This window comes from Festucalex cinctus, chromosome 7 (assembly GCF_051991245.1).
Source record: "Festucalex cinctus isolate MCC-2025b chromosome 7, RoL_Fcin_1.0, whole genome shotgun sequence".
Lineage (NCBI taxonomy): Eukaryota > Metazoa > Chordata > Actinopteri > Syngnathiformes > Syngnathidae > Festucalex > Festucalex cinctus.
Genome location: NC_135417.1, coordinates 8,315,299 through 8,339,243, shown reverse-complemented (window position 1 = coordinate 8,339,243; position 23,945 = coordinate 8,315,299). Strand labels below are relative to the sequence as shown.

The 23,945-nt window shown below is 38.3% G+C and overlaps 1 protein-coding gene across 5 annotated transcripts in view; it reads left to right on the top strand.

Annotated features, from left to right (window-relative positions):
* arhgef1 (Rho guanine nucleotide exchange factor (GEF) 1) overlaps positions 1 to 23,945 on the top strand; it is a 39,045-nt gene that overhangs the window by 1,525 nt on the left and 13,575 nt on the right. For 3 of the 5 annotated variants that reach the window (XM_077526285.1, XM_077526284.1, XM_077526288.1), the window contains exons 2-9: positions 14,442 to 14,639; positions 15,681 to 15,779; positions 17,170 to 17,212; positions 17,299 to 17,545; positions 21,692 to 21,721; positions 23,107 to 23,218; positions 23,299 to 23,374; positions 23,455 to 23,484. In XM_077526285.1, the coding sequence (XP_077382411.1) occupies positions 14,478 to 14,639; positions 15,681 to 15,779; positions 17,170 to 17,212; positions 17,299 to 17,545; positions 21,692 to 21,721; positions 23,107 to 23,218; positions 23,299 to 23,374; positions 23,455 to 23,484 (799 nt within the window). In that variant the 5' untranslated portion in view covers positions 14,442 to 14,477. Of the gene's footprint in view, positions 1 to 14,441; positions 14,640 to 15,680; positions 15,780 to 17,169; positions 17,213 to 17,298; positions 17,546 to 18,978; positions 19,628 to 21,691; positions 21,722 to 23,106; positions 23,219 to 23,298; positions 23,375 to 23,454; positions 23,485 to 23,945 lie in introns of those variants that run through there. The other 2 variants (XM_077526287.1, XM_077526289.1) reach the window with 2 other exon arrangements.

Sequence of the window (23,945 nt, the reverse complement as noted above, 5' to 3'; positions counted from 1 at the left end):
CCATCCTGCCCGCCGGCTGAACAAGTGTCGGCTTGTGTGCAGCCCAAAGGCCACCTTCTCTTCCTTTTAAAGGAATGTTGCCTGTTTCATCGCACTTCGCTTCCTCCGCGCCGTCGTAAAACGGGGGGCCGCCGTTAGGATAAACAATGGCCAATGAGCTTGAGTTTTATTTTATTTTTTATTTATATTTTTAATCCAGGGGGAGATCAGAGCATTAGCAGACTAGTTAACGAAGTATTCTTCTCTGGCTGATGCTCTTCTTTGCCTTCGTCTTTTACTTCTGAGATGATCGGCGAATGAGCCAAGTGGCTAAAATGGGCTTTCATAAAATACTAGTACTTTAATCCTGCCCCCCCCAAATAGAAATATCATAATCAGGGCTATTTTCAGAGCATTCCGATGCTTGATTATTTGTAAGGTCTTCAAACTCTTGAAATAATACATATAACTTTCACACACAGTCGATCACTCGTCGTGTTTACACTAAGTAGAAACAAATCCTGTTTTCCAAAGTAACACATTTGAACTCATCGAATGCCTCTAAACTCGAAATGAGCCAACAGTAGGGGTGTAACGATAACCAAACCTCATGATACGATGTTATCACGATATTGTGGGGAGGTTGGTGATACAAAAACAAGTCACATTATTGTTAAAAAAAAAAAAAAAAAAAAAAAAAAAAAGCTCATACTAAAATAAACATATTGTGTTTTTTTTGTACATAACAACAATGCATGTAAACCACCTACAATCTCTAAAAACACTTCATATAGAGGCGCTTACTTGCTAATGCTAGCACACAATTTGTCCTCCACATATTGACTCTGTTCACAAGCATATTACGTCTTCATCTGACCATTAGCGTGGATTTTAAAAATATAAGGGCCAAAACATGCCTTGTGAAAATTAAACTGCACTAAAAAAAAACTAGCCACCAGAGGGTGATAGAAGTGCACAAATGGAAATCATGACGACGACGATATATTGTGACAGTTTTAATATCGCGATATCACGGTATTGCCGTTACCGTTACATCCCTAGTAGGGGTGTTAAAAAAAAATCGATTCGGCAATATATCGCGATACTACAGCACGCAATTCTCAAATCGATTCAATAGGGAGCCGAATCGATTTTTTTAACATCCATTTTTGATGGAAAAATATTCAACAAAACGTCTCACTTTCACACCTAAAGCATGGAAGTATGTTATATTAATGGAACATTTAGCCTTAATTTTTTATTTCAATGCTATTTAAACATGAAAAATGTTGCTAAACCTGTTTGTTACATACAGTGGCTCACAGTTATAAGGTAATAATACATTTTCATACAAATCTTAAAGTGTACATGTATCAGTTAACTGAATGGTATTTTCTAAATTTGAGTAAAAATATCGCAACAATCGACTTGTAAATTTGTATCGGGATTAATCGGTATCGAATCGAATCGTGACCTATGAATCGTAACACGGATCAAATCGTCAGGTACTAGGCAATTCACACCCCTAATCCCTAGCCAACAGCCATTGTTTTCTGTAGGCCTAAAAAGCAGGACTGAAGATGATTTGACTTGGATGTGCTTGAAATAATTTCCTGATTACCTTCTTCTTTCAAATGTACTGTTATACACAGTGTAAAACAAAGTAGTGAGCCATCATCTTGTGGTCGGCAATAGAATGACGGCCAAAACAAATTGGAGGCAGAACAAAAAAATACAGTTGATCTTCACCTGTCCGTCTCACTTAGCACGTTGGAAAAGTAAGAAAATGGAAAAAGAGTTACTCGCATCTGTCCAGCAGAGTCTTGTGGCGGCCATTTAGGCAGAACTGAAGCGAGACGGCCAGCTAGCGAGTGTGAATGAAGTCATTCATGGGAGGCTTGGAAAAAAAATCCCAATCTCTGGGTAGAAGGTGAAAACTTGCACTTGGGTCTTTAAATAATAAAATAATAATAATAATAATAAAAGAAAGAAACAAAAAACATGGTTATGCCAAAGCTAACTTAGCTGAAAGCTAGCAAGCAATGCAAAACACCATTGACATGCTAACAGTTAGCATTGATAGTTTTAGAAGTGATGTATCTTTGAACACAAACGCAATACATTTAGACAGATAAATATAACAATACTCACAGACATATAATGGCATCTTATTGAGTTGCTTACAGTAGTAGTAAGTGAAGAAGCAATATTTGTTGTTTGTGTCAACATGACTGTACAGTATTATTTACACTGCATCCTGGTGGCTGACAGACTTTCTTTCCTCAATGTCCTTTTTTTTTTTTTTTTTTTTTAATTATCCAAAATAAGTCTCATTTTGTCAGATTTTATTTTTTTTATTAAATATTACATTTTATTATATTGTATATAATATTTACTAGTAATTATTCAAATTTCTTCTTGAAATTTTCTGACTTGGAAAAAAGAACAAAAATGTTTGTTTTTTAGTGCTGTGTTTGAATGTAAACAAAAAAAGGGGGTTGTGTTTATATATAATGTTTATATAATTTAAAAGCAACAATATCAGATGCTGCGATTGGCCGGCAACCAGTCCAGGGTGTACCCCGCCTACTGCCCAAAGTCAGCTGAGATAGGCTCCAGCACCTCCCGTTCGTTCTAATACACACTAAAGTTGTCGCCACCTTACAATAAAAGTTGGATGTATTTTTTTATTTTTTTTATTTTTTTATTTATTTTATTTTTTCAGCGTAGGAAGAGCATATACCGGTAAGCAATGTTAAGATGTTTCCCTGTATACATTTCTGAAGTGTTTTTGTATGAATGGCCGCTCTTTTGAAGGATAAAAGTGCCGCGAGTAGCACACGAATTAGCATTAGCCAGTTAGACTGGAGTAAAATCATGAAGTACAAATCATTACCAATCAAATCATTTTGAATCAAAAATCCATTCTGAAGGCCCAAAAATCGGAAGTGAATCAAATTGTGAGACCGTCAGTGTATTTTGCATCACAGTTCAGTACCCCTCCAAAAAAGTTTTGCTTTGCTCTGGTTCCGTTATGTAGGCCGTCCTGGATCATCAGAGAGGGAACCATCAATCATAATATCAACATAAAATCCCCCAGTGCCTCCAAACGAACTTTCCGCAAAGTCTTTCGGATTAGCGTGAGGTTAGCTTAGCCACATAGCGCCCTTGCTGGCAAAAAGCGCTTCCAATGTTCCAAATGGGCGCTACGTAAAAAGCAAATGAAATCCAGACACACACGGCAGACTTATAAATAAACGACTCAGTGTCCCATAGTGGCCTGTGTGTGTGTGTGTTTGGCCTCGGCAATTAGCCCGCTACGCGCACACACACGGAAGCAGTTACAAGTGCCAATCTGTGCCAGTCGATGGCTCCTGGCCTATCAAATGTTTCCATGGAGGCCGGTGACCTCCATGTTGGGGGGGAGGGAGGGAGGGAGGGGTGAGTCAGGGAGTGTAGTGGGGTTGGTGGGTCCGATGATGAGGGAGTTGCGGAACAGCGAAATGTTCTCTGGATGAGGTAGAAAAACAAAATGGTAGTCGTAGAAAACCGACCAGCATATAAAAATCGTCTCTGCAGCCGAGTGATGTCGAAAGAGAAGCGCTCGTTTTGGTCGCCGCGCAACTCTGGCAAAATGACATAAGTGGCCCTTGTCTGTTAGTTTGCAGACTTTGCATTAACAGTAATCCTAAAATGATTTATTTTTCTTGAAACTAACAAACTACTACTGCACTTATTTTGAACCCCAAAAAAAAAGATACATGTTGGGGAACTGTTACATAGGACAAGGACCAAATGTAAATGTTCTTGCCATTCCTTGTGTGTGCAAAGTTTCATTAAAAGGCCAAATATGATGCGCATATAACAAAATTAGCTCAAAATGGCGGACTTTATGTTAGCTTTGGCACGTTTGCCTATAAAATACTTTGTGTAGGTATTAGGCTGATAGGTATGCCTCCCAATATTCATAAGTCTGACTGAATCATATAATCAATCGGAAAAGCTTAATAAAAATGTCGAGAGGACGCTATTGAGCCATTTTTTGCAAATTGCGCAATAAATCTCTAAAATATTCATGTTTATAGGTCTGATGTGTGTGCAAAGTTTCATGAGTTTTCGCAAGTTTAGACTAAACTAGAAAGTAGCATTTTAATGGCAAGCAATGCATCGCTATGGCAACGGCGTGCGACAATATAAAAAAAACTGTCATAAATTTGCATCTTAAACATCTTAAGATGAAACACGCCAAGTTTGAAGACGGTCGGGTAAGTTTTGTAGGAGGAGTTTGTTAAAATATGACCCCTACAAAAAGGCCACAAAAAAATGACTACAAATTCCAACGTAAATCAAAATGGCGGGCTTCCTGTTTGGTTTGGCATATGGTTCCAAGAGACTTTTTTTGTACACGGTGGGCTCTTATGTATGCCTCCAAATTATCATGGCGCCGCTAGGTCAAACATACAACCGGGAATGCTTCGTTAAGTAGTAGTTTTGAAACTCAAAATTTGATGCTCCGCCCCCGTCATATAGTACGTCAAAAACGTTTGTTTTAAAAAAAAAAAAAAAAAATTACCCTGATGTTGCCCCAGGTGTTGAGATGGTACAGCCCAAGTTTGAAGTCATTCGGGTTAACCATGTATGAGAAGGGGACAAAAGTATGATTGCTGTAAATGTGCAAAAATGGGCCAACATTGGACATTCAAATAGTCTTACCTCACTTCCTGTTCATAACAATTGCATTCATTCTCTATTGACATTGTTTGGAGTGTGCAGGTGTCCCTAATATAGTGTCCCGTGAGCGCCTCAGCCAGCGGCCGGCCGGCGTTTTTGTTGTTTGCCGGCTGTCAGAGCGTCGGCCAGATTTCTGGGATAACTTCGTCCTTTGTGTGCTGCAGCACGCGGACAGACGGACGGACGGACGTTGGCTGCCGTTTTGTTCGCCATATCTAGCAGCGGGTTAGCCCTCCCCCGGGGGTGTCCACCCGTAGTGGTCCCCACCGGCGGAAGTAATATGACAAGCTTGCGTGTGCACAAGAAAATGCCTTTTATAGTCTTGCAAGTGGACGTTTGTGAATTTTTCAGCCTGGTTGGAAGCGACAACTGCACAGATGACATAACATTGAGGCTAGTAAAGATGATCGTTGAGTGGGTTTGGCCCTCAGTCCAATATGGTGGTCCATTGAGATACGAGTGAACCCGCTTATCAGTTTCTTTCTTTCTTTCTTTCTTTCTTTCTTTCTTTCTTTCTTTCTTTCTTTCTTTCTTTCTTTCTTTCTTTGGAACAATTTTCAGCAGTGGAAAGATAATATTTTGTCCAGAATGAATTGGATAAATAATTTATTTTCGTAACATTCCAATTTTGATCCTGTGGTGCATTTCTATTTTCTTATTTCCTCTTTCATCCAACCCATCCACCTCAACGAACGCTGCCACAGAACTTCCAAAAAGAACGTTTTGGCCCAAACGAGAGCCCGAGCAGCAGCTTCTGCTGCTGCTGTTGCTGCTGCTGCTACCGTCCGTGTTCAGTGAGCCGGAGCAGAACCCCTCGCGGCGCACAAGACAGGAAACAGCTGCACTTGTGAAAGATGTTTTGTGTGTTGCCCCTCACTTTTTCCAACTCGGCGTCAGCGTGTTGCTTTCAAATTGCCCGTCAGTTGGCTGCGTACGTGCGCCTTTCTTTCCAGCCTTTACACTTCTTCTGTCCAGAGGACATTTTGTGTGTTAAGTCGGACAAAATGGAAGGGTCCGATGTGGTTCAGTAGTGAAGACCTCTGCCAAGGCCCAACTATCGGATTGTCGTGTTTTTAGTAAAGTTTGCTAAACATTTTGAAACCCACCTCATCGTTTGCACTTTGTATCCCCGTTTTTTTAAAACGGTTGTTTTTGATTGGTTCGTACAAAACTGTAATGTCTTCACATGTGCAAAAAGGAAAGCCGAATGTGGGGAGAACAGTAATACACAAACACAGATTGCCTTATTTACATATTTGTGCTTAAATTGTGTGTATGAACATTTGAAGCACAAATCGGAGATTCAGCAATATGTTCGTTCTCTGCAAACAACTTTTGGAACACAAATGATTGAAAAACATTGAAACACTTTTACACAAAATGCACAACATATTGAAAGAATATTCCTTATTTATCAAAACTGTGTAGCGAAATAAATAATTGAATGCAGGAATTTGCTAATAAGTTAAATAAATATCTTCATTAACCATGAAATGGATGCTTCATCACTTTTACTTAGGTTTCCGTTACAATTGTTTGGTGTAATTAATTTTGTCACGCTGAAAAGACTGCAATCCAAGTTTTTAGTAAGTTAATAGCAACTGTAAAATAAGTAGATAAATTGTCTTCTTTGATATTAATTCCTGCTGTATTTGCCATTATTTTTAGGGGTGCGCCGTTCGATCGGCCGATTTTTATCGGCCCCGGCTTCCTTAGTTTTGGGAGATCGGCGATCGGCCGATCCCTTAAAAATAAACCGATCTTTTCCACCGATTTCATCTCTCTCCTCAGATGTCTGAAAAAAGTATCCTCTTCTGCTGAGATGATTAATATAGGCTTTTATTTTGACGTAATGTGCCGTTAAAACAAACTGTTTGCATTATTTCACAGATCTTGTCAATGTTTTTCAATAAAATAAATTAGAACACTGAAGGTGGCTGCTTATTATGGGAAAAAAAAATCAGGATCGGCAGGTCAGACTTTTTAAAAGATCGGTGATCGGCTGGAAAATTGTGACCGGTGCACCTCTAAGTTATTTTAGTATAAGTCTAACCTATAATAAAACATTTATTGTTTTGTCCTATTAAAAGTTTTCAAGTATGAAAGAGTTAAAGTCCAGCCTTGTAGTTGCTAGTTAGCTTTAGCTTTAGGCCGCTAGCTAGTACACTGAAAGGCGATGCCATGTGGTTGTTAGAAATACACAGTGTCATTCTCTCTCTTTTTTTTTTCTTTTTTTATTGCTGACCTCCCCAAAAAATGTTTAGTTTAAATATGCCGCAAACTATAATAACACAAAATATATGCACGTGAAGTTCATGTATTATTCTTGTCTGCTTCGGGTTGCCATCCTCACATTCCGCACTGTAGTGTCTGTGACGCTGAATGTGCGTGTCGCTGTGTGCCTTTGAGAGGCGGAGTCTGGCCTGTTGAATGACGTGGAAGTCAGGGAATGAGATTGTCGAGTTGGCTGGCTGGTGACTAAACCGTTACCCGCTCTGTGGCTCCAAAATGCTGGAAACTCCCTGCACTTTTTGTTTGTTTGAATTTAAACCAAAGATCAAGTCAAGTCAAGCCTTCGCTGTCACCTGAAAGATGACGGTTTCAGTTATACAGAAATTTTGGAAAGCTTTATTTACTGTGGAAAATTTGTTGACGTTTTAAAGTAAAGTAAAACTTGTGTTATCTGCCCCTAATCAACAACAACAACAACAACAACAACAAATAATCAACACAAAGTAAATGACAGCGAGCGGTCAAAATGTTTTCAATATAACAATTCTATGTAATAATTAAGCAGCCTGTCCTTGTGCTATATATACTTTTTCAGTAATTGAGATTTGTCAGGTTTTTAAAGATACAGATAGACTGGGATGATTTTGTTTTACAATCCAGATTGTTCCATAAACTGACGCCTTGAGTTGAAATACATCGTTCTTTATGTTTTGTTCTATATTTTGTTTTAAAGAAAGAAAATGTCTGCTCCTCTTAATTTATACTCACTTTCTCTTTTTTTTTCTTTTTTTTATTTAATTTATATATTAACTGGTGAACTTTCATGATGGGCTTTAAACATTATTTTAAGACGGGTAAACTCCACCAATTCATTACATTTTAAAATTTGTAGTTGTATAAATAATGGATGAGCGTGGTCTCTGTATCCACAGCCGCAAACAACACAGATAGCACGTTTCTGTAAAAGAAAGATGGAATCGGTGTAGGTTTTGGCTGTACAGCCCCACACTTCAATGCAATCGGTCAGGTATGGAACAATCAATGAATGTTCAATGATTCTTTAGCCTTATGTAAAACTGCTACAGTTTGTGGTACCTTAAATTTGACATATTCTATACTTGATAAGACATTCTGCTGAGCTTACAGGGAATTCTAAAACCTATTGTCTAAGATTTAACAATTCATTAATAAACATATATAGCCTTTTACTGCAAATGAATATTGACCTCTAATAATCTGCATCGTCCCTGGAAAAAAAATAAAAATTGGCATATATCTCATGAAGAATTTCAGTGGCCCTTGCATCCTTCCGTTTTTCTGTCTGTGGCCCTCTAAGAAAAAGTTTACACACCCCTGCTTTAGTGTGTTGATGCTACACTGTATGCTTTTTTTTTCTTCTCCTCCCTCTTCACGCTCTTCTTCTTTTGTTTGTCAGCAGGTTTTGTTGCCGTGTCAACTTCCTGCGCCGCTTCCTCATCTGAGCGCTGAGGCCCGCTCTCATACTTATCGTCTTACACCTTGTTTGCCTCCTTCCATTCCTTTCTGTCTGGCTTTCCCTTTTCTTCCATCTGATGGCGCTGGGAGGAAATGGCTGTGATAGCTTCCTCAGGAAATTACACCCACTTCCTGTCTGTGTGCCTCACCACCACCTTGCACTCCTCCCAGTGCTGTTCTCTCTCTGTCTGTAGCTTGTGTATATGTGAGTGTAGCTTATGGGAATTCCCCCCCCACCCTCACGGGCGGTTAATGAGCCAGTGTGGCCGGATGAACGCGGCGAGTACGCAGCAGCCATTAGCCGCCGCGACCACCGGGCTATTTTGGGGCTCGAGAAGACAGGAAGTGGGCTCCATTGTGAGCATCTGTAAGAGGAGAGCGATGAACCCCCCCACACGTGTCCACGGGCCAGGTGCACCTTGGAATGCCACGAGGGGAGCCATTTTGATTTGACGCAAAAGGAACCGCCATTTTCTTTCTGCTGTGTGGGGTTTGATGCGAGACATTAGGCTTACACGGCTAGTACCTTTTTTTTTTTTTTTTTTTTTTTTTTTAATGCGTTTCATTCATTCTGTTCCTCAGCTAGGAACTCAATTTAATTTTATGTGTATAATCAATTTTCACCCATTGAAATGAAAAATTATTGTACTTCAGAAAAGCATTACTAAATAGGATATAGAGAATTAAACATTTTGTGCATCATGAATTAATGCTGCAATCCAATTCATTGTGCTGCTCAATCTGGTGTTCCCGTCTTAGCCACCGGGAGGCAGTATAACACAATCACGCAGATACAAAGGAAGAAGAAGAAGAATATGACTGAGTGCTAGGGGTGGTAACTTCTGGCTACCTCACGATACAATACGATATGCGATACAAGGCTCACGATAACGATTATCTACGATATGACGATACCGCGATTATTGATATATTGCTCAGGTAATAAATCCACGATAATCTACGATAAAACTAATCATATAATAATAATAATAATAATAATAATAATAATAGTGATAGTAATAATCATATAAATAAATAATAAATAATTCATAATTTAATAACAATATAAATAAATAATATAGTATGTAAATATAAATAATATATATCTAAAAAAATGAATAAAATAATAAATAAATAAAATGATATAATGCGTAGACGTATCGATAATCTATCGGGTGACAAAGTATCACGATTTATCCCAATATCGATATATCGTCACACTCCTACTGAGTACAATGCAATAATATTAGTCTGCATTATGCTATGTTCAAATAGCCATTGCTTCTAAAACCACAACTATTAATACTAACTTTAGCATGTCAATGGTGCTTTGCATTTGTTAGCCTTAAGCTAGTGGGGCTGTTCTTAAGGCAATATACCATAACGGCTCCTAGCTCGAAAAACTTGTTAGCTGTGTCGCTTGTATCTCAAAGCACCACTGTACCTGGCACAGTATAGCGGCAGGAAGTCCATGTGTATTGATATTGTAAATACATTTTTCACCGTGGCTGTAGAGTTTGTTGAACCTTCAAGACGTCAAATTAATTTGTATCTCCTTTGTTGTATTGCTTCCTAAGTAGTGTTGGACCACGGCCTGGAGGACTGAAGAATGCTGTTGTAAAGACCAGTTGTCTCGCGTGCACATACACACACACACACACTCACTCTCTGGCTCTCCACAATCACATCGGAATGGCCCCCTCCCACATACGTGGCGAGTCTTAACTCTCACATACACACACACAGAAGCATGTACGCTTGATGGCTATCATTAGATTGATGCCACCTGACACTTAGTAATAGCTGGAATGTGCCGGGTGGGAGAGCACCAAAACCATACATACTACCCCCCCACCAAACTTCTTAGAAGCTTTCGAAGAGCCCCACCATGCTAACAATCCTAAGCTAACGAGGCTACGTGAAACTAACATTCCCCACTTTATCCCCTTTGACCTCACAGCTGACTTCTCACTCGCTCGCCACATGCGTCACATTTGCTCACGTTTGACGTCGCTAGCTCTCATGCTTGCTAACGAGAATCTGAGCCGCACTGTATTTGTTTACCGAGAGATGTCAGTTAGCCTACTGTGCCTTATTTGTTCTGGAGACGCAATAATGGTCACATCTTATTACATGTTTGCAGCCGCATTTGATTATGATCATTTTTATGACAGCTAGGTAAGTTAAGGTAGTTATTCTACCCTCTCTCTTAAACATTCTGTGCTCATTCAGTAGTGTTAATTTCGTCAATGAAAACTAAACAAAAATAATTTCGTCAGCACCAATTTTTCACCGGACTAAAACTAAACTAGACTACACTAAAGCCTTCATTAATAAACAATAACTGGGACTAAATCAGTCTGAGAAAGGTGCAAAAGGGCCTATTCGTCACTTTCTGTTTCTTTTTTTCTTTTTCGTTTTTAAACATCCTCCATTTCAGCTGTCAGCCGTTCCGATTGGCTTCTCGAGAGCCATGTACGCCTCTCTGACATTATTGTTTGGCCTCTGTAGCGTGGGCGCCGTTTTAGTTTGGTTAACCCTTCCCACACGCGTGGCTTCAAAACTACCCCCAGCAAGTGACCATGAATGAATGAAAGCATTCTTCCCCTCTTTCTCTCTCTCTCTCTCTCTCTCTCGCTCGCTCGGTTTCGCCCTCGTCCTGCTCAGTAAAAGAGCTTTGTTGCAAAGAGAACTCACCTTGACACTCCCCCCCAACACTTGTCAGCTCTCCAGGCTGCCTGATGAACGCTGCATTCACACGTCGACGCCTTCCGTCCTTGTAAAAGTCCAAGCCAGAGTCTGCACGCTGAGTGCAGTCCATTCGGAGATGCCGGTGATTGAATTTTACAACTATTTTCCCGGTGGGAAATCGTGCAAATAAAGATCATCGCAGCCGTTGCATTGTAGGACTTAAAAGCTGCCATTGTTCATATACACACTCGTCTGTGCTGAAAAATTCATTTTTATGAATTTCATGACCAGTTTAACACATTGTACGACCAATTTTACAAATGTTGGGACCAATTTTACAAATTTCAGGTCAATCTTGCAAATTTGCCAACCGCCTTTTACCTTTTTTTTTTTCTTTTTTTTTTTTTAATCAGTTTTACAAATCATGTCAAATTTTCCTGTTTTACAATTTTGATCATTCATACAAATTTTTATGAGAAATTTGAGCAATTTCCCAACCAACAGCACATTTTATAACCAATTTTACTCATGTCACAAGTTCATAACTGAATTTGCAACATTTTGCAATTTTCATTTTTGTTGATTTCTGCCAAATTTTATGAGCAAACAAAATTATAGACAAGGTGAGAAATTTCCGAGATAATTTTACCAATTATATTGCCAGTTCAATTCATTCACAGCCTTGAAAAAAAATCTGCAACCTGTTTTAAGACCATTTTGGACCCATTTCAAGACATTTCCACCAGAATTTTTTCACTAATTTTAATAATTTCCCAACCTTTTTTTTTTTTTCATTTTACAGTATTTTCTTAAATATTTTGTACTCAAAATTTTACAAACTCACTTCTAATCTGTCCACGTTACAATCTGTTGAGGTGTGGTGTGACTTCAAAGCACTTGTACATGTACGGCTCTGGTAAAAAAAACTCTGTTGTTGTTATGTTTTCCTGTTTAGTCTGCATCACCTTCCCTCACTTTTTTTTAGTCAGGCTTCCAGCAACACAAAGCTCTTACACAACGAGCGCTTAATCAGCTGGAAACACTCGGGGAGTCCTTTTTGAAAGCAAGCTACGTTTGTACGTTTGTAGGCCTCGCATGATAGGCTGGCGTTTTTGTTAGCGAAGATGTTGGTGAAATTGTGAATTTCATCACACAAGTGTATAGACAGTTTGACAGTTTTCACTATGAATTTGTACATTTGGCCAATTTTGAATTTTTTTTCCTTTTTTTTTCTTTTTTTTTTTCAGATTGAAGCACCCTTGCTATGTTTATGGCCACTTTTATAAGGAATTGTATGTAAAGCTTTATGGTCAATTTTGTGCAGAGTTTACAAACAGTTTTACAAATTTCCCAACCTATTTTGTGGCCAGTATATCAGTCTTTCTACAAAATCCACAAATTTTGCTCAACTTTAACATTTTTACAGTAAACTGAATCATCTGGGGTTCCAATCCTACCAATTTTAGGACCAAATTTACAAATTCAAAAAGTGTAAATACCAATTTTCATCAGGGACTGTGCGTATAGTTTTATGGCCAATTTTTGCGAATTTCACGATTAATTGTGCACATTTTGCAAGCAACCTTACGAGTTTTTCAACCAATTTTTAAATGTTATGGCCAATTGTACGACCAATTAAACAATATCTAATGACCTATTTATTTATTTATTTATTTTTATAAATTAAATGCAATAAATTCAACTACCAGCCTTGTCATTTTTGAAAAATGAATTGCTAATTTATAATTTTGTGACAGTTTTACAGCTCACATTTTATAGCCAATTTCATAACTTTGCAGCCAATTTTACTCATTTACCAATTTAACAAATATTTAACCACCTTTTATGAACCATTTTTACTGTTATACAACTTTCATTACAGAGTATGTTGTTGTTTTTTTCCCTCCCTGTTTAGTCTCTCTGACCCTCCCTTGTTAGTCAGTGTTCCGGCAACACAATGCTCTTACACAATGAGCGCTTAATGATCTGGAACCACTTGGGAAGTCATTTATAAGGCAAACACACACTCGACCCGCAAGTCTCTTGACCTTACCACAAAAGGCTCGTTTTGCTCGGCACGTAAGACTGCGCCGACGGCCCCCGCGTATCTCGTAACCGCGCCAGGCGATGACCTCCACGTGCAATTAAAATGAGATAATTCGACTGCGGAAGAGAATCGGCCGTATTGACGCCCTCTTGATTCCCGAACGGAGCTAGCTTTTCCGCGTTCCGTTCGCTGTTCAGTGGTTTCCGCATGCTGAATAAAAGAGGGCTGTGTGTGTGTGTTTGGGAGAGGTGAATGTGTCACCCTTGCCTATATTTTTCCTCAGTTTAAAAGCGAGGCGCTGACTGGAACATGCAGCGTAATTAGAAGTACAGTGAGTGCAGTAGAAAGCCTCCCTTATTCGATGATTGCAGCCTAAAATTGGATGGAAAAGACGTCATCATGCAGTCAACCACAAGGCAAAAAAGCTGCTTTGGAAGAACTTAATTAGCCCTCCGCTGGGGATATTCATTCATTTTTTTACTCTCTAATACTAACTCACTGACTCCCAGCCATTTTCACTGAAGCAACCTCCATCACTCCCAGCTGTTTTACTGGATTTTGACTGATTTTGCAAGGCCCACAGAATATTGTGTTCTTTTGCTATACAAACATGGAACCCACCAAAAGAAAGATAAGAGTATCTTCTTTCATCAGGAAAAAAAGTATGTTTCTAATCTGTTTGTGTTTTGCAGCAATTAGCATTAGAATATAGCTACCTTTCATCATTATTCACAAATCTGTTTAGAATTGTGGGGAAACAGTGTGTTTTCAACATGGCCCTGGTGGATCTCTTACACTCTGCTGCCACCTCCTGGCAGTTTTTCACCCGTTTACTGCAGTAGAGAGGCTGCATCAAAGCCTTCTGTATGCTCTATCATAAGAAAATAAAAATAAAAATAAAACATATAAATACGTCTTTGGGACACTTAAAACATTTAAAATAGAACGTATTTATATGTTTTGTTTGGAGCAAATGAGTTAAATATAAAAAAAATGAAAGGATGGGGGAGTGGGAGCTACACATCAATTAGCATGTGAGCAGTTCAGGGGTCTGTGCTCAAGGGCATCTTGGACGATTTTGCGGAGCAAAATAGCATTATCGTGCATCCCTAATTTTTTTTTACAATGTTTTGGGGGGGGGGGGGGGGAAACCACATCAAGAAGGCTCGCAACGTTGCAAATCATGTGGTGACCTGAGCTTGATCTTGGGCTAGTACTGTATGTCTTGACGCTAAAGATCATGGAGAACTTTTGTTTGTGTGTACAGCGGGCCGCGTTTGGGGCTCGGTGCTGGGACGCAGCCATGAACATCATCGGGGCCGAGGACGAGGACTTTGAGAACGATCTGAACGAGGTGGTGGACGAGCAGTGCCTGTTCAGCAGCATCGAAATGCTGAAGGAGCGGCCCGCCCACCTGCTGGTCTTCATGCAACACGTCATCCTCCAGTTTGACCCGGCGCCGCTGGTGAGACAACCTCGCTAAGTTACGTTCGCTTTCACTTTCACCTTTGATGAGCAGTTGGACACATTTGATGACAAATTAATGACTTTTTTTTTTTGTTGTTGTTGTTGTTGTTTTTACATTATTTGGATTTTTTTCTTTTTTTGGGGGGGGAGGGGTACACATTTTGACATTTTGTTTTCTACAAATGGCACTCAAAAATTGATAATTTCTTAACATTCAACACAATTTTTGCGATTTCTGTTATGTAATTGTGCCACCAATTTCTGCAAATTTTGCCTGTACTTTGACCAGAATTCTTTTTGTTTTTTTTTGTTTTACCCCTTTGTAATTTGGACCATTTTACCTCCATTTTCATCATGATTTGTATTTATTTGCACCTTTTGTTAAACATTTACCACCGAATGTTACAAATTACACAACGAATAACAATAAAGCTGGTAATGTGCAGGGATTTCGCCAATCTTACACTTCTTGATACTTCTTTTCCTTTACGGGTATTACCACCGGTTTTACCACACATTTGTACAAATTTTACCACGTTTTAAAATTTTTTTTTTTTTTTTTTGGGGTGATTTTTTTCCACGTCTTGCGGCAATTTTATGTTTTAAACATTCACAGCAGAAATTTACCAAATTTTATCAACAATTACGAATAATATTTCCCACCATTGTAATCATGTACTGACTGACATTTCCAACCCGGCTCAGCAGTTAACTCTTCAATGTCTGCGCATGAACGATAGCAAACTGCAACTGTTGCCGTCCGTCACCATGTGGTTATCTATTAGAGCGGAAATAGGCACCAAGGTGCACTTTTCTTTTCTTTTTTTTTTTTTTTCCGCCAGACGCTTTTTGCAGACGCATCATTGACCCCACCCAAGCTCTCTGTTCTTTGAACATATCACTTCCCCTTTCTCACGGCAGCCAACATGAAGGCGCACGTTAAGTTGAGGTCATCGTGACTTGCCTTCATGGTTTTGCAACCCACACAAACCATTGGGCTAAAAAAATATTCTGCACGTGTGTGTGTGTCCTCTCTCAGCTTTGTTACCTCCACGCTGACCTCCTGAAGAACCTCAATGCCAAAGAAACCAAGAAGCAATTTGTGGAGTTCTACAACAACTTCTTGGACAAGGGCGCAGTAAGTAGCAGTCAGCTCTTTGAACTGAGCTTGCGTGATGCTTGCGTGATGGACTGATTGTGTCCATTCATTTGGCTCCTCGGCCTCCACGGCGTATCGCTCAAAACTCATCATCTCAAGTCGAGTCTTTGACGCAAACATGTTGGTCAAATTTTTAATTTGACGTAGGGCTGCACAATAAATAGCAAAAATATTGATATCGCGATATTGTCCCATGCAATATGCATATCGCAAAGACATGCAATAAGTTTCATATGGAATTTTATGCTTTCATCTGAATTTAATCAGTCAGACATGAACTAATGTGTGCACCGCCATTCAACAGTTGATTATCGTGGTAATTACAATTAACTAGCTTGCTTATTTTGCCGCGTTAAAAAAATGTAATTCTTTCATTAGATAATAAAAATGCCATTTCTTTAGTTGCATGGCAAATATCGCAATAATATCGCTATATTCAGCATCTATGTCGCATGTTTTTCCAACATCGTTCAGCCCAATTTTGACGATCAATTTTGCAAAGTTCACTATTAAATATTGTGCTGTTTTATCAATTTTTACAAATTTTACAAATTCTATGAACAATTGGACAGTTGTTTACTGCCAATTAAAAAATGTACAATTTTTACCACTAATTTAAAATAATTCTGACCATGATTATTCATTTATTGTTTAAAGTTTAAAACCATATTTTAAAAAAAAATCCACCAATATAAAAAAAATAGTAGGTTTTAAAACGGTAAAATATCACCTATTTTACAATTGTCCAAGAACTGATTTGTTCAAAAAAATCTGCTTCATTGGTAATTAATAACTACTAAATGTTGCATGTAGAATTGTTGTATAAAATCAACATCACCTTCGATGACATGATATCATTTCTATTGTTTTTGCTTAAATACACATTTGTGTTAATTTTCTTTATTAAAACACAGCAAAAATCTTTTGTATGTATTTTTTATTTATTTATTTATTTATTTATTTATTTATTTATTTATTTATTTATTTATTTATTTTAGTAATTTCATTAATTAATTTCAATGGGGAAAATGGCCAAGTAAATTGACATAAGAGCTTAATCATGGAATGAAATAAACTTGTAAATCAAGGTACCACTGTATATGTATCATAGCCATTATAAAGTACATTTTCTCTTTGTCTCCTTTTAAAGTGTAGTATAGGTACTGTAGCATTAGCTGGTACGTATATACTGTATATTTTTCCATCAACTTCCTGTTTTGGATCGTGAGAAAACCCACTTCCCATTCTCTTTTTGCTGATTGGACTTCAACCTTCACCTAGTGACAATCAGACAAGTCATTTGTAGTGTTGAAGAGACCCCTTGTGGTGATGTTGAGTCACTGACTACTTACTGTTTTTGTCACTGTAGATCCTCAGAGTCACAGTCCCTCCTGCCATAGCCACTGAACTGGGTAAGACAGTCATTTGTGCAAAATGTCATTTTTTTTAATTATTTGTGTCACATATGGCATGCGACGTGCCTGCCACCCCCTTTCAGACCGGACGCGCCCGGACATGCTGTCGGAAGACGTCCAAAGACGCTACGCCTACGAGGTCCAGTTGGAGCAGTCGGCCGAGGTGGCGAAGCAGCTGGAGGACTTCCGGAAAAAGCGCAAGATGGGGATGACGCCCAACGAGGCGGAGCTGATCGACGTGGAGAACCACTACCCCACCGACCGCATCCCCACCGAGATGAAGGAGAAGTCGGTCGCAGAGAACCTGCTGGATAAAATGTCTGAGACGCAGTGAGTGTCACAAATCCCTTATCGGACTTCCTACACCACAAAAAAAGACGACAAAAATATTATAAATAAAAAACAAATGTTTTATTGAGGGGGGAAAAAAACACTCCCAAATATTGTACTTTATAAAAATTAATAATTAATAATAGTAATTACTATTGAGACGTTTCAACTCTTCTCAATTGTACGGCACTAATATTAATCATTCTTCACAGAAGATAAATAATATACGAGTACTGTTTAAACTATATTGGCAATTTTCCAATTATAGACAATTCAATAAGTCTCTCGGGGGAGTGTGACGATATATCGATATTGCGATAAATCGTGATACTTTTGTCTCCCGATAGATTATCGATTTGTAGTTAATAACCAGCCACTATAACAGCTCCATTGTTTATGACTCATTGGGCAATTACTTGGCGGGCCGCTCGGGGGGGCGCCACATAAGAATGGCCGGGAAATGGACGCAAGTTTTCAGGCGAAGAAGACTCATGAGCTTAGGTTTTTTATATATATATAAATATATATATTTACATATATATTTATATATATATATATGTATATGTATATATATATATATATATATATATATATATATATATATATATAATTATTATTATTATTATTATCATTATTATATATTATTTATTTTTATTTATTTTTTATATTTGTATATATTATATATATTATATTATGTATTTATATATATTTATATTTTATTATATGATTTATGTTATTATTATTGTTATTATTATTATTATTATTTAGTTTATTATTATTTAATTGTATTATTATTTATTTATATTATTTTTCATTATTATTTTATGATTAGTTTTATCGTAGATTATTGTGGATTTATTACCTGAGCAATATATTGACAATCACGGTATCGTGAGATAATCGTTATCGTGAGCCTTGTATCGCATATCGTATCGTATCGTGAGGTAGCCAGAGGTTCCCAACCATAGTATCTCGTTACGGTTCAATAACGGTTTATTTTCAAGTGGTATGATTGGATTCAGTGGGTTCACGATTTGGTTCCAGATAATGCGGCTGAAAGGGTAATAGTATGTATAAATGCTCTCCAAAGCCCAAACTATTCATGTTAATTAATAGCAACAAATCATCATTAGTAACATCCAATGATTTATACCTGAGGTCATCTCTAATACAAGACGATTTGATTCGTGTCTCGATACTTCTGGTATGATACAAGTGAAGCACGGTACACTATAACATGTAACTTTTGATTCAGTTCAGTTAAATCGAAAACGATTTTCTGATTCAAAATGGTTTTTGATACACCACTACATTTGCTGTACTGTTTGTGTTCAATACGTTGCCTAAAAGGTTATCGCATTGTAACGTAGATGCTAATGCTATTAGCATTAAGCTAGCGTACCGTGGTTGGTTGGATGTTGAAACCAACCGGAATTGTCATTAAAAAAAAAAAAGCTTGAGGCCGAAGAATTGTTCACATTCTGCCGAGGTGAGTCGAGTTGCGTTCACCACCGTCACGCAGCGCTCCTGTCTCAAAGCAAAAAAAAAATGTATCGCAAAAAACTCGCAAATCAGGTCACTCATATCTCAAGGCGCCACTGTATCTACTCATTGCATGATTTGATTTTGGAAAAAAAAAGTCACTTGAATTGCGTATTGTATTTGCTCATAAAGCGAAGACTCTCCTAGTTTGTACTAACAGTCCTTTCTTTCATTATTCTAGCCTTTAAAACAAACAGCAGCGCAAAGCCAAAAATCAAAGTCCAGATTTTGCCTTAATCTCTCAAAACTTTTGCGCCTCAATAAGCAGTCACATGACGAGCGTTATGAGACGTGTTGAGCAGCGAGCGGATTTAAGACCATTCAAGTCGAGAGCTTGAACGGGGTCAACATGGAGTGGACCACGTGCGGTGCCACGCTGGCAGGAAGGCTCTGGAGCTGGCATGCGGCCAGCGGGAGAGAGCGAGCGAGCGGAATGCTGGCTGGCCACCGGTTACCACCCAGCGTTAGCAAAGAAAACAACAACCATTGCACAAAACAGAACAGGCTTCATCTTGTGAGAACAAATAGATTTTCACAAGGGTAAGTGAAGATATGAGTTCAGAGGACGTGATTGTTCACAAGTATTTAGTCAACATTTGGGGCACGCAATCTAGAAAATGATTTGTTTGTTTTTTTTTCTCAAAAATATAAAACTTCATTGTCATACAAATTGCATGTTTCGTTTCAGAAAAAAACAATATGACTTTTGATCTGTTTTTATTGCAATTGTACAATTTTATTCTCATGAATTACTACTTTAATCCTTCAAAATGACAACCCTTTTTTTTTCTTTTTTGGGGGTAAAAACTTTACTTTATTCTTGTAAAAATTGTGGATTTTACCATGAAAATATTATTTTAAAAAATGTGCCTCTTTTGTACAACCATGTTTATGTAAACCTACAACGTCTTTTCCTAAAAATATCAGACTTTATTTTGGTCAAACTATAAATGAAAAAAAAAATAAAAATACTATATAATGACTATGTAAACTATATTTTCATACTATGACTTTTCATCTAAAAAATATCCAGCTTCTTTTCCTTTACGTCACTTTATTCTTGTAAACTATGACCTTCGTTTAAAAAAAACAAAACAAATATACATCTTTTTCTTGAAAATATACCTTTATTCTGGTGAAATTACTACTTTAATGTTAAAAATACACAACTCTTTATTTAAAAAAAAAATATATATATATATTTTCCCCTTAAAGTGGAAGAATACGACTTTAATCTTGTAGTGTCATTTGTTTTGTTTTGTTTTTCTTCTATTTGGTCCTAATGCTTCGTTGTAAAAAATAAAATAATAAATAAAAATAAAATAATAATAATAATGATAATAATGATCATAATAATAATAATAATAATAAATGAAATATAGAACTTATTTTACTTTACTTCACTTATTCTTGTAAAGTATGACCTTAGTTTAAAAAAGAAACTGGCCTTTTATCATTCAAATACAAATCTTTTTCTTGAAAATGTACCCTTTTATTCTGTTGAAATTACTACATTAATGTAAAAAAAATGCTAATGAAGGAAATAGAAAGATAAATTACGTGTAAAGCAGTTGCAAAGTTGAAATTTGAATGGTGTAAATCGGAAATATTATGTGGGAGATTGATGCCAAAAAAGTGAGGAGAATAAAATGCTATAATAATAATATTAATAAAATAAAGGTTAGAAACAACATATGTGGGAATGCTTTCAGAATTCCCACAATAATAATAATAAAGGATGAAAGTGGCGTTTTAACGCATCGTTGACCTACTTCATCATTTCAATGCAAAACAGAGCCAAGCCCCGCCCCCCTTCGCCCCCATGTGAACGTCTTTCCAAGTCAATCATTGTACTATTTCTCCTCAAATCAACAATCGACAATCAAACAGTTGTCTGATCTGACAAGCACGTTTTGTCTGTGTCGTCCCGCACGCTTGCACCCGCTCACCCTTTCTCCCGCCTCCCGGCGACAACCACCACCATTTTGATTGGCTTGGGCAGGGAAATCCCAAGGAAAAGTTCGTCCCCCCCCCACTTTGAGTTGACAACAAGACACGAGTGTCGTGTTTCCGCTGTCTTGCATGCCTGTTGCATCAGACAGACAAAAAGAAACGCTTAAATAGCCTTTCCGCTCACTCCGCAGCATTCCGACCTCACAAAACTTCCAGGAGACGCGTACTTACTCCACTTTTGTTTCATTGCAAGTTTTGCTGATTTTTTTTTTTTTTTTTTTTTGTCATTTGAAGTTTTACTTTTTTTGCATTCGTACATCAGATTGCAGTGCAGCTTTGCACGCTTTGGTCACTTTTTTGATTTTTTTTTTTTCTTTTTTCTTTTTTTTTTTTTTTCCCCTTTTTGTACTTAGAATATGTTCAATAGCTTGAGCTGTGACCAAAATAACACGACAGTTCGCTTTGATTTGGATCGTGGTCACTTTCGCTTCCACCGGCCCAAAACACAAATCTTGTTGCTATTAATCAGTCGCACACGAGAGAGGAAATATGCTACTTAAAAGCAAGAGGTGAGTCTTATTTAAAAAAAAAAAAAAAAAAAAAAATGTCTTTTAGTCCCTCAATGAATTTTCATTTTTCTTCACTTTTCAGACCCACCATCGTCTCGGATGAGGAAAAATGGTGAGTTGAATGTGATTTTTTTTTCATCAAGTGCATTGTTGTTTTGTGGGGATAATTTTCAAGGTAAAATGATAACAAAAAGCACACTCAAAAAAAAAAAAAGTTCTTTCAAACATGCATGTTGTAGATGTAATACAATCGGAATATATTTTGCAAGTTAACAAAAAAGCTGCTGAACTATTTTATGCGAGACAAAAGTGATTTTATTGTTTGCGGACACTCCCAATTTCTCCAATTTCATCGTTTTGTCTCTCCCCCTCGCATCTTTTGATCAACGTCATCACATCTGTTGCACCACCCAATGATGCAACCACACAATGAGCAGATGTGGACACCGGTACACAAAAATCAAAACAACGAATGTAAAATGAATGTAAAATGTGCAGTATATATTCAAATGAAAGTAAAATGCAGGACTACAAAAAAAAAAAAAAAAAATGAAGGTGTTCACTCAGGAAAACACCTTACCCCTAATAAACGCCTGCTACTCAAATGGTAATGGTAAAATTTCCCTAATGGGATGAATTCATCCAATATCGACATCCATCCATGTACACAGCCATTCATACACCCATCCGTCCATCCACTCAGTCAATTCCATCTCCATTCCATCCATACATTAACCTCTCCACCTCCCACCCACCACACCATCAATCCACCAACCCTATGCATCAATCCATCTACTCTTTAAAACATCCAATACATCCATCCAGCATCATTTTAAACTATCCACTGTCCAACCAGCAACACATTAACCACCCATTTATCCATCATCCATCCACCAATCCAGCCAATTGCCATCCATCCATCCAACATCCATTCATCTAACATCCAGCAGCCATCTAACATCCATCCAACATCAGCCAGTCATCTAACATCCAACCATCCAGCCAGTCGTCCACCATCCATCCATCTAACATCCAGCCATCCATTCATCCAACATCCAGCCGTCCTGCCAGCCATCTAACATGCATCTATCCATCCATCCATCCATCCAACTAACATCCAGCAATCTATCCAACCATCCATCTAAACATCCACCATCCATCAATCCACTCAATTGGCATCCATCTAACATCCATCCAACATCATCCATCCATCTAATATCCGGCCATCCATTCATCCACCATCCATCAATCTACCCATTTGCCATCCATCCATCCATCCATCCATCCATCCAATTGCGGATCCATCTAACATCCAGCCATCCATTCATCAATCTAACATCCAGTCAGATATCTAACATCCATCCATCCAATCATCCACCATCCATCAATCTACCCAATTTCCATCCATCCATCCATCCATCCAATTGTCAACCCATCCATCCATCTAACCTATCAATCCAGATCCGGTGTTAACTGCTTGAAATGTATGTTTTGTAGCCAGTCTATCTTTACGGCAGTGACCTACTTCATGAAGCACCTCGGCGTGAAGACCAGGGCGGTGGACAGCAAGAAGTCCCGAGGAGGCTTCTTCCGCAGTAAGCTTGTCAAGGTAACAGCAGGCCGGCAACTTTTTCGTCCATCACGATTCGTGTCCTTCCGTTTCCTTCTAATTGCGTCCTCTTTCCTCAGAACAAGAAGGACGAGTCCACGAAGACCAAGCCCAGGGGCGGCTTCCCCGGGATCCCCAGCTGGATCGCGGGCAACCGTACGTAGTAGCGACTCGGCCAACGGCCCCCGTTAGTAAACCGTTCAGTTCCGTCAATGACCGTTTCTCTCCTGTTACAGCTGAGGTCAAACCTAAAATGGAAGCCGAAGGTACAAGTCGCCCCGAGTGCTCGCTCCCACTACCCCGCTTTATCTGTACAGTGAACCCCCGTTTATCACAGGGGGATACGTTACAGAACCACCCGTGATAGCGACATGATTTCTTTGTACAATGTAGTTTTACCCCTCCCACACCCTTTTGTACTCAAACATACTTAAACTTGTTAAAACACACTTGTAGTTAATAAAACACAACATTTATACCATAAAATAATTGAATCTTTGATATTTAACGGGCAACTCGGAGTTCTGTGGGAAATAGCTCGCATTGTGAGCATCACGTGAGCAGAGCCAGAAAACTGGCGAGCTGTGATTTTCGCAGGTGCGTTGTCAATTTCAGTCAACAGTAGAGGGCGATAGACGTCAGGCCAAAATGGCAGCTGCCTAAGATGGATGAAAACTGTTCTGCTTCGTTCTTAATTCCACAAGTACAATATTAATCAGAATGCCAT